General features: G+C 45.1%; 1 protein-coding gene across 6 annotated transcripts in view; it reads left to right on the forward strand.

Moving 5' to 3' along the window:
* The window catches only part of NSD1 (nuclear receptor binding SET domain protein 1), a 1,335,896-nt gene extending 1,322,572 nt beyond the window's left edge, over positions 1 to 13,324 (forward strand). For 5 of the 6 annotated variants that reach the window (XM_044069301.1, XM_044069302.1, XM_044069304.1 and 2 more), the window contains one exon: positions 11,323 to 13,324. In XM_044069301.1, coding sequence (XP_043925236.1) covers positions 11,323 to 11,621 — 299 coding nt within the window. In that variant the 3' untranslated portion in view covers positions 11,622 to 13,324. The remainder of the gene's footprint in view (positions 1 to 11,322) is intronic. The other variant, XM_044069305.1, reaches the window with a different exon arrangement.
* The last annotated feature ends 988 nt before the right edge of the window (positions 13,325 to 14,312 follow it).

A 14,312-nucleotide genomic window follows, 5' to 3' on the forward strand; every position in this document is an offset into this window, starting at 1 on the left:
ATGTTGACGGCGGCAGCCACGAAGAGGGAACTAGCTCAGGAGAGCCCCTCAGTCCATCCACCGAGCAAGGAGTCCCGCTCGATGGATAGCTTAGGGAAGCGAGTTTTTAGTTCAACGACCTTTTCGGTAAGGTCTCTGAACTATATGGCACACGTCATCAGGATGCAGCGGGATCTTATCAAAGAATATGCTGCCCCCCGAGTCCATGTCGGCGGAGGACAAACAGTTGTACTCCACCCGAATGACCACTCTGAGATCCTTTTCGAATATCTCTATGCGGCTATTGTCCCACGCCACCGAGGGAGCCGCTAGAGCTAGCGGAGTGGGCCTAGTCATGAGATGTCAGGCCTGGCTCCTGCATTGTGACTTTGCGGTGCCCTTTAAAGCGTCCTTTGCGAATGCCCCTTTCGATGGTTCTGCCCTGTTTGGCAAACCGGTTCGTGAGACGCTAGTCCAGAGCAAGAAGGACGGGAAGATGTTGTCTGCCATTGGAGTCCGCTTCTCTGCTCCCCAGCAGTCCTTTTCGAAGAACCAAAAGGGTCAGAAGAAGATGTGGTTCTGGAAATCGGAACATTCCCAATCTGCTCCGGACAACCAGTCCTTCCGTGGCAGAGGAGGACAGGGAGGACGCCGCCCCAGGGGCAGAGGGGCTTTGAGGAACTTTGGGTCCAGAGAATCCTTCTCTGACCGGCCCACGCAGCAGCCCTGAAGGGTTGCCTGGCTGCTCCACTCTGGAGGCAGTCGGGGGGTGCTTCTCGGAGCACCTAGCGGCATGGGAGTCCATCACGTCAGACCGCTGGGTGCTTCGAATTATATCCAGAGGGTACAAAATTCCAGTGCTTCATGTCCCCAAAATCAGGAACCTCCCCGATGTACCACCCGATCAGAGGGAGGCTGCAGCCGCAGAAATCCATCAGCTGCTAGGAAAAAGAGCCATCCAGCCCATCCCCCAAGACCAGCTCGGATTAGGGTTCTACTCCAGGTTCTTTCTGGTGCCAAAAAAGACGGGGGACTTGAGACCAATTCTAGACCTTTCCCGTTTGAACCTGTCGGTAACCAAGGAAAAATTCCGAATGGTCACCCTTCAGTCTATTCTCCCCCTCCTACGGGAGAACAATTGGATGTTCTCTATAAACCTCAAGGATGCGTACTACCACATTCTAATGGACAGATGATCCAGGAGGTTTCTCCGCTTCCGGCTAGGAGCCAGTCACTACCAGTTCAGGGTCCTTGCCTTTGGACTCACCACAGCCCCCTGGGTGTTCACCAAGTGTTAGCAGTGATAGCGGCCCACCTGAGACTCCAGGGAATGCAGTTCTTCCCGTACCTGGACGACTGGCTCCTGACCACCCCAACAAGGCATCTACTTTGCTCAGCCAGAGATTACTTTCTCCACCTAGCCCCACAATTAGGCATCACGATCAATGCGGACAAATCTTTCCTTGCTCCGACACAAGTCATAGAATTTATAGGAGCCAGAATAGACACCAGAGATGTACGAGCCTTCCTGACTTCGGAACGACTACGGAATTTGCAACTTCATGTGCGGGCCATCCTCCAGTCAGAAGCCCCACCGGCTGAATTGGTCCTGAGGGCGCTGGGCTCCATGGCGGCAGCGATAACGTTCCTTCCATGCGCCCGCCTGAACATGAGGGTACTGCAGTGGACCCTTCTAGTGCAATGGTCCTTTCAGTCTTTTCCTCTCCATCACCCCATCGCTATCATCAAGGCTTGCAGGGAGGGCCCTGTTATGGTGGCTTCATGCCCCGGATCTCCATACGGGCCGACCCTTCTGCACCCCTCCCCCTCTCGCCACGGTGACCACGGACGCCTCCCGCCTCGGGTGGGGGGGGGGCATTGTTCAGGCAGGATAGTCCAAGGCACGTGGAATGATACAGAGACCTCCCTGCATATCAACGTTCTGGAGATGAGAGCGGTGCTGTACGCGTTGCAAGCACTTCAGAATCTCCTCCCTGTAGGAACTATTGCAATTCAGTCGGACAACATGTCTGTTGTCTGGTACATCAACAAACGGGGGAACCAGATCTTACCCTCTATGCTGCGAAGCCATGAGAGTGTGGGAATGGGCGATTTCCACCAACCACTTTCTGATTGCAACGCACATTCCGGGGCGGGCCAGCATCCTAGCGGACAAACTCAGCCGCACCATTCTTTCCCCTTATGAGTGGTCTCTCAACCCTCTAGTAGCAAAGCAGATATTCGCAATATGGGGGCAACCCTGCTGCGATCTCTTTGCCTCTCCCTCAAACACCAAATGCAACAATTTCTTCGCTCTGATTCCCCCTCCAGGGGAAACTCCAAGAGACGCTCTGGTGCATGCTTGGCCGCCTGGTCTACTTTATGCCTATCCTCCTCTACCCCTGATGCTACAGCTCTTACAGAAAGCCTCACGGTTGGGGAGCAGGATGATTCTCATTGCCCCATTCTGGCCTCAGCAAACTTGGTTCCCTTACCTGTGGTCTCACCTAGTGAATCCCCCCTGGATTATGGATCCCAATCTGGATCTAATCTCCCATCCGTCGGGCTTGTCGACCCCAAATCTGGACAGTCTGAAACTGACAGCTTGGTTGCTCCAGTTCCACTCATAGTTAGGACTCCCGGTATCTCTTCACCAGTCAAAGCCATCCTCGTGGCAGCGCATAAACCTTCCACCAGGAAAGTGTACCGCAGTAAATGGAAACGTTTTTCCGTCTGGGCGGAGCATCATAATCTAGATCCCTTTACGGCCCCTCTTCCATCCATACTAGACTTCCTAACCGGACTTTTTCAGGAAGGCGCTAGTTGCTCAACCGTCAAAGTACAATTGGCGGCCATCTCCCATTACCGTGTGGGACATGACACAGGGCCCTTGATGTCAGCCAAATTGTGTAAAACCTTTCTCAAGGGTACTTTTCTGCTCATATTCCCTATCAAAGAAGCCGTACCCCCTTGGGATCTTTCACTACTTCTTCAAGCCCTAACTGCTCCCCCATTTGAGCCTGCCTCTTCAGTGGATCTCAAATACTTATCCTGGAAAACAGCATTCCTTGTAGCCATTAATTCAGTGAAAAGAGTTTCGGAACTTCAAGCCCTTTCTGTGAAGCCTCCTTACTTGATTTTTCATCCGGACAGAGTGTACCTCAGGACCAATCCCTCCTTCCTCCCCAAAATAGCATCAGAAACCAATATAAATCAATCCATAAATCTACCGGTCTTCTTTCCTAAATGTCAGAATAAAGGAGAGTACAAGCTGCACTCAGATGTTCATAGGCAACTACGTTTTTATACTCATAGGACTGCTGGTCACAGGCAATCCGACCAGCTGTTCATTTCCTTTGCCAAATTCAATTTGGGGAAAGCAGTCTCAAAAATCTCCTTGTCACTCTGGATTTCCCAATGTATCCTTTTTGCGTACCAAGCTTCTGGGAGACCCGCACCTGGAGGAGTTCACGCACATTCCACTCGTTCCATTTCTACTTCTGCTGCCTTCAAATCTAGAGTTCCGTTGGATGATATTTGTTCGGCAGCCACTTGGGCCTCATCTCATACCTTTATTAACCACTACAAACTGGACGTAATTTCTAGAGGGAGAACATCCTTTGGCTCTGCGGTGCTCCGCAATATCCTTCCATGATGGCCACCCAAGGTTCAGGTAGCTGGGGACTCTGTCCCATAGGTTGCTGACAAATGAAGTCCCTACTTCAGATTAAGAAGTTTATGTACTCACCATAACGTTCCATCTGAGTAGGTGGCTTCATTTGTCTGCAACCATCCCCCCCTCCTTCCCCCAGGCCTTCAAAATGGATCTGTGTAGATTGTTTATTGGAATACCCTTTTTGGGTATCTATAGGGGGCAAACTTGATCTGAGGTCATGGAGGGTTGGCAGGGGATTATGGGTGAGGGGAGGAGCTAGGAGCTCGGATCCATTAGCTATGAAACAAGTTGCCGGCTCGGATCCAAGACCCACAGGTTGCAGACAAATGAAGCCACCTACTCAGATGGAACGTTATGGTGAGTACATAACTTCTTATTATTTGGCACTAAGAAAAAGCAAAATTTATGCAAACAGTTAAGGATTTCTTACCGGTCCAGCCCCCTAGGTTCAGCAGGCATTGCCTTTCCAAGCACTGGTCCTTTCCTGCTCTGAGTAAATCAGCCCAGCCTGGCCGCCGTGGGAACAGACACCCCAGACAGCAGCCCCAGGGAATGCAGAGATCTAAACAGTGGACTACCTCCACTTCAAAACCAGGGAGTTCTAAGCTACCCCCTTATGGTAAGAACTCACAATGACTCACCTCCTCCCCCCTCTGCCCCCCTTCACTTGCCCTTAGGAGGAAAATTCTCATTTTACTCAAGCACCTGGGCCACCATAACCAAGGACCAATAGGTTCTGAACATTGTTGTCTCAGGGATACAAATTTTCCTTCCATACCCTTCCAACTCAAAAAGGGTTCCCAGATCTACCACAAAATCAGTGGGCAGAGGCTGAAAAGCAAATCCTTTCCCTTTCTCTCTGTGAGAGCAGTAGAGCATGTTCCTGCAGAACAGATAGGCCAAGGCTTCTACTCCAAACTTTTTCTGGTGCCCAGAAAAGAGGGCACCTGGTGCTCCATCCTCAATCTATCTATTCTAAACACCTTTCTTGTGATCCCAAAATTCATAATGTTCACCCTCTAGCAGCTGCTACTACCCATGCTCTCCAAGGATGCTTGGCTAGCCACCCTAGATCGAAAAGAGGCCTACCTCCACATTCCTATCAGGGAATCATGCAGGAAATATCTCCGCTTCAGGGCAGGATCTCAACACTTTCAGTTCTCTGCGCTTCCCTTTGGCTTATCTACTGCTCTCAGAGTTTTTACAAAATGTCTAGTTCTGGCCATTGCCTTTTACAGACAAAGAAATATTCAAATTTACCCCTACTTAGACAACTGCCTTATTTAGGCAGACAGCCAGGAAAAGCTGCTCAAGCACCTGGCCTTTGTAAAGACACTACTAACCTCCCTAGGATACACAATCAATGAAAAGAAATCCAAACAGGTGCCCACCCAAAGGATAATCTTCCTGGGAGCAAGTCTGTACTCAGCATCCCAGATGGCATACTTTACACCAGAGAAACACGTTTTCCTGACAACCTACTTCTCTCAACTAGCCACCAGGCCCCAGCTATCTGAAAGGAAGATCCTGCAAACTCTGGGGTTCATTGCAGCTTGCATACTACTCATTCCATGGGCCAGACTGCACATGAGGAAAATTCAGTGGTACCTAACAAGCCTTTGGTGTCAACACTGTTAAGACCTGGAAGCTATCCTACCTATAATTCATTGCCTCAGAAAGGTGGGCAACAGCATGCTCCCACAACAAGGGACTGCTCTTCGCCACACCCCTCGCTGCCCAGACCCTCACCACAGACCCATCAGACTACGCTTGGGGTGCACACCTGGACAAACAGGTGCAATGGAGCCCTCGGGAAACCTACACATCAATCAAAAAGAGATGATGGCTGTGCAGCACACCTTGATAGCTTTCAAACCCCCTTCTCTCTCCAGGGGTTCTACTGATCAAAACTGGCAACACCACTGTGATGTGGTACATCAACAAGTGGGAGGGACTCATACCCGCTGTGCAGGCTGGCCATGATCCTTTGGCGCACAGCCTCTTCCATGCAGCTACACCTGTTAGCACAATTACTACCATGCTCTCTCAACTCTCGGGCAGACCAACTAAGCAGAAACCTTCTGGACCCACATGAGTGGCAACTAAACATAAGTACCTTCACCTTAATAACTCAGAAATGGGGAACCCCCGAAGGTCGACCTCTTTGCCTTCCACACCAGCCATCAGCTCAGAAAGTCCTGCACCAGGGAGCATCACTGCATGGCTTGGAAAGTGGATGCCCTGTCCTTCCCCTGGGTCAATCTATTGGTCTGTGCCTTTCCTCCCCTACCTCTCATCCCAGGGCACTGCTCAAAATAAGGGAGGAAAAACCAAGGACCATTCTTATAGCTCCAGACTGTCCCCAACAACACTGGTACCCCTTGCTGTGCAGCCTGTCCCTGCTTCCTCCATGGCATCTTTCTCAAATTCTAAACCTTCTGACCCAGAGGGAAGGGGAATTTTTGCATCCAAAATTGCACACACTCAATCTGGCAGCTTGGCTTATTCCCTAACCCCGAACCAATCTGCCATTCTAAGTAAGCAGGTTCTGGATGTTATCCATGAGGCCAGACACCCTAGCACCAGAAAGTCTTATGCAGATAAATGGAAAAGATTCTGCACCTGGATCCAGGCTAAGGGAGCCAGTACAGCACAGCCCTCCATCCCTCTCATCCTGGATTACTTAGCTGACCTTCTACACAGTGGTTTCTCTTTCTCCTCTATAAAAATTCATGCCTCTGTTATTTCTGCTCATTTTCCAACTGAGCAGCCCCTTTTCTCACACCCTTTGATCAAACAGTTCCTCAGAGGAGCTAGAAACGTGACCCCCCCCCCCAAAGGGCACCAGTGCCAGCTTGGGAGCTTAACTTTGTCTTGGAAAAGCTCACCCTGCCCGCTTTCGAACCAGCTTTTTCTGCAGAGCTAAATTTTTTCTCCTTGAAGGCAGCTTTTCTTCTGACAATCACTTCAGCCAGAAGAGTCTCTGAGCTGCAAGCACTCATGGCTGTGGAACCCTTCATCATCTTCCATGCAGACAGGGTATCCCTCAGAACTAACCCATCCTTCATGCACAAGGTGGTGTCCAGCGTGACTTTCAACCAATCCATTCATCTGCCCACCTTCTAGCCTAATCCCCAGAACAAGGGGGAAAGGATTCTTAACTCTCTCTAGATCTGCACAGAAAGCTCAGATTCTATCTGGATAGGACTAAATCCTTCAGAAAGTCTGACCAATTGCTGGTTAGCTTCTTTACAGAGCAGAAGGCAAAGCCATCTCCAAGCAAACAGTTTCCAAATGGATAGCACACTGCATCCATTTCTGCTACAAACAGCATGGGAAGCCTCCCCCCAAGGGGGTCAGGACACACTTTCACCAGAGCAGCCTCCACCTCTTCAGTTTTCCTAAGAGGAGTCACCACCAGGGACATCCTTGAGGCTGCCACTTGGACATCTGTTTACACTTTTACCAAGCATTACCACCTGCCTCTCTTCTCTAAATCCAGGGCAGGGTTTGCCTCTGCAGTCTTTCAGGGCATCCTAGCCAGCCCCTAGTTCCCTGGACTGCCTCCACCCATTTACTCAGCTCTGGGAATCCACCCAATTGTAATGACTGTAGCAGTGAAACATGAAGAACATAGTGCAGTTGCGTACACTTACCATAAATGTAGATGTTTGAGTGTATTCACTGCTACAGTCCTGGTTTCCCTCCCTCCATCCCTCTTTATTCTCTTTTTTTTCCTTACAAAGGACATATTGGTATTTATTTTCCACTGGTGGGGTTCTCCACCAGAACCTGGCCTCCTACTTTGGGGGCTCCTGACAGGTTAGGGCAAGAAAAACTGTTGTAATGGCATCGGCTGCCTTACTTTATACTACTGACGACCTGACGTCAGTCCTCAAGCAACAGCAACCGAAGCAGAAATACTCGGGCTGGCCGAGGGCTACCCAGGAGCAGGGATAATTCAAACATGACTGCAACAGTGAATACACTTGAACATCTACATTTATGGTAAGTGTACACAACTACTTTTGTGATATGAAATGCTTGCAACTAAGATTGTGTTGGTGTGGTTTGTTTTCATTTATATAAATGTATGATTGCTTATATTGCAAGTGATGGTTTAATGAAGATGTTTCTTGTTTAAAAAGGGGGCAGGAATATAATAATTTATGTAGGTGATATACATAGCAATATATGTGAAGTATAATGTTTGTTGTTAATTTGTTAATACTGTTTGATTACTTTTGTATGAGTGTAAATTTGTCTGTCACAAGTGATAATTCAATAAAGGTGTTTAAAAAAAATTTTTGTTTCAACATAGTTTGTACTGTAACAAAACTTTCAGTGTTTAATGTATATTTATATTCAGATAATCTATTTTGTTTTTTCTGGTATAAATATTTCTTTAAACACCTATAAAACACTGCTTCAAATTTTGAAAATTTCATTTTAGTATAAGTTGTGTTCTCCAATGGAAATGCAAGGTACAGGCACAAAACACTTTCAGTTAATGCCCCTCTAATGTCTTTTCAGATAAAGTTGTAATGTATATGATCTCCACAGTGTTAATAATAGAAATAATTTAAAGCAGGATTACCATACTCTGCTTTTAATGGAGGTATTGCACATGGCTGCTCGTTATGTACAGTAATATTTTTCTTGAATGTCTTTAATGTGAACTGCTTTGATTGTTAAAATTAGTGCTTATAAGGCGGGATGTGTCCGGAAATATATTTATTTTTATTTATTTTATTTAACATTTGTTTACCGGGAAAGTCTGACTTGGAACAAAGTCAGTATTCAGCAGAGGCCTCAGGAGAAATGCTCCAGATGCATGTCTTTGCGTGTAGGAAACCAGAGCACCCAGATGCAGGGAGGAGGACATGCAGACTCCGCACAGAAGACACCCCAGCTGAGAAACCGGAGAACCCCTTGCTGTGAAGCAACAATGCAACCCCTGCACCACTGTGCCATCCGCCGACCTTTATCTACACAATTTTACAATGTTTTATGTTTTATATTACATTATTCTTTCTAAGTAAATTCTTACAATTGTGGGTTTCATATGACTGAATTAATACAGACTTCTAAAGGAGTATTCTGCTCGCGCAGGTATTTGCTTTCTCAGTTTCATTAAAAAGCTGCTGTTCTGGGGATATCAAGCTGAATGATTTTAGTACAGGAAATGTTTTACATCAAACTAGAAATAATAAAAACATACAGTGATGATGTCTAGTAGCCCATTTTCAGGTGTAATAATACTTTCCATTGTGGACAGTATTGAGCAGTACTGAACCTTTCCAAGGTTTTTGAGGCCTTCTGCCTGCAACACTGCACCTCAGAATGTCTCTGGACAGTCTATTATTACCCAGTACTGCCCACCCTTTTGAATATTATCGCATGTGTTACACAGTTGCATTTTTTGTTTATAATAGTTTGTTGTTAAACTAAAGAAGAGTGGCTTACTACATTCACAAGTCCATGTGAGGGCAAAGCAAAGCTTGAACTTATCCTACTGTAGAAGTCTTGTAGAAATGTTTGCTTCAGAAGCCTCTTCTCATTTTTCCAGTCAGTTCAACTTGTGGTTTCTAAACAGTCAAGGGTACAAGGTCATGTACATCTGGCATTGGACCACAGACAGTGTTGTCACTGCCTTAGTGGTTCATTTCCCCAGTGTGTGAGCTGAAAGCTGCTCTGAGCCTTCCTTCTATTCCTGTACTCAAGTTGCAGATACAGAATCTGTGTGGACAGTGTATTGCAGTAGTTGGACATTCCAGAAATTGACTTGTCTACCACTTTGTAGAATGTTGTTTCCTCCTTTTGCCCAGTTCATCAGGACAAAGGGAGGTTGCACTGGATGCATTTGCTGTCACCATGACACAAAAGGTTGCCTTGCATACTCCCATTGATTCCATACTTCATCTCAAAATTTAGAAAAGATCAAAGCTCTTGTGCTCTTTGCTAAGTGGAAGAGTGAGATTTGGGGCTGTAAACTTCTTGGCAGTACAGTAAATTCCTGCAGTCCAAGCCAGAAAAGCTCCCCCATGTTTGGGAAGCAAGATGCTTTATCTTGAGGCCTGCTTTCAGATGTAAACCCTTTGAGAGATTTGTTAGGCAGTGCCCTGGGAGGTATCAAGATTCCTAGGAAGCCTTACTATTGGCAGGTCTGTGTGTCTGGGTAGAAACTGTTCAGTTTTTGCAGACTAGTAGCCAGTGCTATGTAATATTGACATGTCTCAGGCACCTGCATGTTTTGGGCCTTATATTCCAGAGGCACGGTTCTTGTGTTCTTGCTCTGTGCACATCTTAACCTTGGAGGGGACAGGTTTTGTAGCCCAGTTGTGGCTAGTGAGGTGTTTCCTTAAAGAGAGTACATTGGATCTCTGACATCCTATGAAAAATCCCACCCTTCTGTGGGACTTTAATTTTATGCTTTACAGGACTGTACAGTTTGGCCTAAACATTGGTGGCATTGAAGTACTTTCTTTGAACATGATTTTGTCAGTAGCTACCACCTTGGTTAGTCAGGTTTTGCAGCTTCTGGGTCTTGTGTAAGGAGACCCATATCGGGTATTTCACAAAGATAGTATGACGATTAGAATGAACTTTTATTTCCTTCCTGTTGTGGTTTTGGGAGGGCTTATTTAACCAGTCAGTTCATCTCCTTGTGTTTTGGGTGGTAGAAAACAGGAAGAGGGCACTTCACACACTAGACATGCACCAGGGTGCAGGGTTTCAGGAATGTGAAACAAGTTTTCATTTTCTTTGCACCAGAGTGTTAAGGGGTTGCAGTTGTCAAGTAGATTGTTTCCAAGTGCATTGAAAGTTGTCGCCTTTTGCCATCAGCTAGCCAACTGCCTACTGGCAAATGCTGCAGTCAAAACTCACTCCATGAAAGGAGTGGTAGCTATCAGTGTTTGCTTTGACTGTCACTTTTGCAGACATCTGTGCCTTTACTTGTTTTCATTACCATTTTTGAGGGAAGTATTGTTTCCATTGTGACTCTAGAGAGTTGAACTGCATTTGGAAAGTCAGTACTGCATGACTTTGCCTACTGAGCTTTGTGCTTGTACAGTCATCTGGCTCCTTGCACACCCGTGATAGCTGATTTTCTTTCAGCCTAACTATTAACCTGCCAAGGAGGGCCCTCAACATTAGATGTGGTGATACATTTTTATGTTATCAGCTGATCTAGGACAAGACCTTCCTTGATAGCTCAAGAATATCCTCCCCTCATTCCCCTTGTGGATGAGTGATGTCACATATCACCAGTTGCAGCCTTTAGAGTTCCCTGTAAGTTGGGTAAGTTTACATTATTTTATTAGTTGTTAAGCAACACAGGTTTAGATCTGCTTTTTGGCATGGAAGTGAACTAGCTGGCATTGGGGATGAGCACGCTCATGTAACAGGAGTGGTATGTTATGCTATGCCTTGATATGGGTTTGCAAACATCCCCAAACATGGGATTTTGCAGAAAAAAGTGAAGCATTATCACTGGTAAGACCCTTCAGGTTTATTTTGTAGATCAATGGTTGTAGTAAAAAAATGTTATTCTAAGCACAGAATGTCATTTGAGTTGGAAAACAATTGCATGTAAATAGCTGAAATTTTTCAGACAAATTTTTACTAACCACATTTTAACTTATCCTGTCATTCCATTTCTGTAGGAAAATGGGAATGCCCATGGCACCAGTGTGATAGTTGTGGAAAAGAAGCTGCTTCTTTTTGTGAGATGTGTCCAAGTTCCTTCTGTGAAGAGCATCGTGATGGTATGTTGTTCATCTCCAAGCTGGATGGCCGCTTGTCCTGCAATGAGCATGATCCCTGTGGTCCTGACCCGTTGGAGCCAGGGGAGATCAGAGAATACAAGCCTCCACCTAAACGTGAAGCATCAGACGAGAAGGCATCTGCAGCCAATGATAAATCCCTTTCTAAAAAAACGGCCAGCCCTGAAACAGAAAAGTGATGTACTGTCCGAGAAGCTGGAGGATAACTTTGATCGAGCATATGTATTCATTGAGGGTGGTTGGGGCAGGCAGAAGTGTTTGGGAGCTCAAAAGAAACACCTGTAACTTTTCCTTTTGAGGTGCCTAGTGAGTTGCAGTGAAGTGGATGAGCTGGTCGAAATTCCAGATCAACATGAAAGGTGTTGTGAATCAAAACACAGTGCTGCTGAAGAATTTCCCAACCAGCTGTAACTGATGAATGCAGCAAGCTAATGTGGAGACCTGTTAGGTGACATATCAGCCTTTGCATCCTTTTGTTCTGCCCCTTTCCATCCTCTGTATCTCTTATCCCTGAAAGAACAGTACAAACTCCAGGAAACAGGATGATGGAGAATACTTGGTGCTTTCTATTTCAGATCCATTGTTTAACATCATTGTTCCTTTTTAACAGCCAGTCACTTTTAGACTGCTGCATGTGCTTTGTACCAGGGAAATCATGATTCCCAAGAGTGCTGTCACTTAATGCGCACTTCACAAGTACTTTGAGTGTTTCCTGCTCTGATAGTAAAGCTACAGTTTGAAGTGCATCTCAAGTACCCAGCTCCTTGATAGTGACGACTCAGTTTAATTAAAGAATACAATTTCTAGTTGCTCATTGGTGGTGGTGTTTTGCGTCTTGATGATGATATACTGTCTTCAAGAAAATCATCCTAATCATCGATTCACCCCGTATTAATACCTGAATCATGTGTATGTCATGTCCTGCTATACCTGCACCCCAGCGTGCATGACTGCTCACTGAATAGCCAGTGGCTATTAAACTGATGCTATTGGTTCTTACAGATGGAGCTGTGAACCTAGTTATTTAAAGCTTATACTGAAATCTCTACTTCATACCTGGTTCAGCTATGATGCTCATGCTGTAAAACAGCCTTAGTGCAAGGTGCATAAAAGATTGACCACATTTGCTGTCTCAAAGACATTGGTGGGGGGAAGAGACATGCAGAACCACTGAGAATGATCTCACATTCGTAGAGTAATCAAAAGAAAAGCCTTGAGATTTACAAGTAAATGATCATAGTTTTGACACTGTAAAGTACTGCACTAAATAGTTCCGAAGAGACTCTGCACATGTATCCCCCCCAGTCTTTTGAAAAGTTTTATGTATGCATCCATTTACCAAGAGGATGCACTTTAGCAGAAGACGTTGCACTGCTCTGTTACATTGCTTGTGAGGGAAGGATTAAAGATTACATTTACATTATATAGAAAGAAAGTAAAACTAACACCAAAGTCCGAAAAATATATATGTAAAGATAATCTATATATATATATATAAATATAAAAAAGAGAGAATGTGTGTGTGTGTGTGTGTGTGTGTGTGTGTGTGTGTGTGTGTGTGTAAGGACGAGAGGAAAGAAGTTGAAAAAAACTGTGCAAAGAGCAAATTATCTCTTGCCTAATCATGGATGGCATTATTTGGAGTGAGTCAGAGTTTTCAGCTAAGTCACAAAATTCTTGGAGTGCACAAACCTGTGAATCCGTACCACTTCAGTGCTTTTATTTGTGTATACATACAAATGTTAGCATGTTTTTAAGCACTTGTCCTTAAAATGTTTTGTTTACTGTCCAAAAACCTTGGAGTCTAAAACTTGAATTAGCAATGTAGCAGTGTTTTTGCTAGAAACAAAATTTATTACAGGAGAAAGTGATGTCTTTTAAATGGAAGTTTTAAGTTTTTTTTTTTTTTTTGTGATTTTGGAATATTTTCAGGTACACTACAGTTTTTCAGTCATAATAAGCACGTGTGAAGATTTCATCAAAAGCTGTGCTTGGTTTCTGCAGTTCTGCCTAAAATACTTTTACATAAGATATTTTTTTGTCCTGAGTAAAAATGTGCTAACTTTGTATTACCTTCATACAGTGGCTATGCAAGTAGAATTTTTTTTTGGTTTTATAGCCCATCTATCTGGAGAAGGAAGCAACTGATCACTTGTGTGTTACAGTGGGTGTTCTTACTCAAGCTGCATTTGGCTCTCTCTAGCATTCAGCAGTGTTTCAGGAACTCAAATCTAATTTTCACGGTTATACTGTGGGGTACATCAGGCTGGGCAAGAGAGAGAGAACTAGGTATTTTTTAAATCTATGAGCTGTAGATGAACATAGAAATGAAACTTCTAACAGCAGAACATTTTTAGTTCCATAAACTGAAAGTCTTTTGTCTAATAGCCTTGTCACCTCCATACTCGCCTTCTGTCCTTGTAAGGCTGGCATTGTTTGTGCCATGTTTTCTTGAATGTAGCTACTGTTGACCTTACTACATTTTCAGGAAGGTTGCTCGTGACTGAACACCCTTTTATGTACTTGTTATACCTCTCTGTCCTTTTATTTCCATTTATTCATAGAAATGTGGTACAACTTGTGTTCACTGAATTCCCTTAATTACTGGAAGGTTTGTAATGTTTCATGTCTGCCTACTTTCCTGTAGACCTGTACTTGTTTAGTTCTATTTATCCTTTTGTGTGGTCTCCAGTGCAGACTTTGCATAATTTTTGTTACCCTTTGAGCTGCCTTTGTCCTGAATGTATTTCTGTTGGGGTCTTTCAGACTGCCCACAGTCCTCAAGTTGGGGGGGGGGTGCAACAGCTGGTAATGTTTTTTTACTGTACATCCCACTATTTGGTTTGAACAAGTGCCCCTTGACCCCCGTT

Source organism: Protopterus annectens, chromosome 4.part0 (assembly GCF_019279795.1).
Source record: "Protopterus annectens isolate FY-2018-M chromosome 4.part0, PAN1.0, whole genome shotgun sequence".
In the NCBI taxonomy this organism is placed as follows: Eukaryota; Metazoa; Chordata; order Ceratodontiformes; family Protopteridae; genus Protopterus; species Protopterus annectens.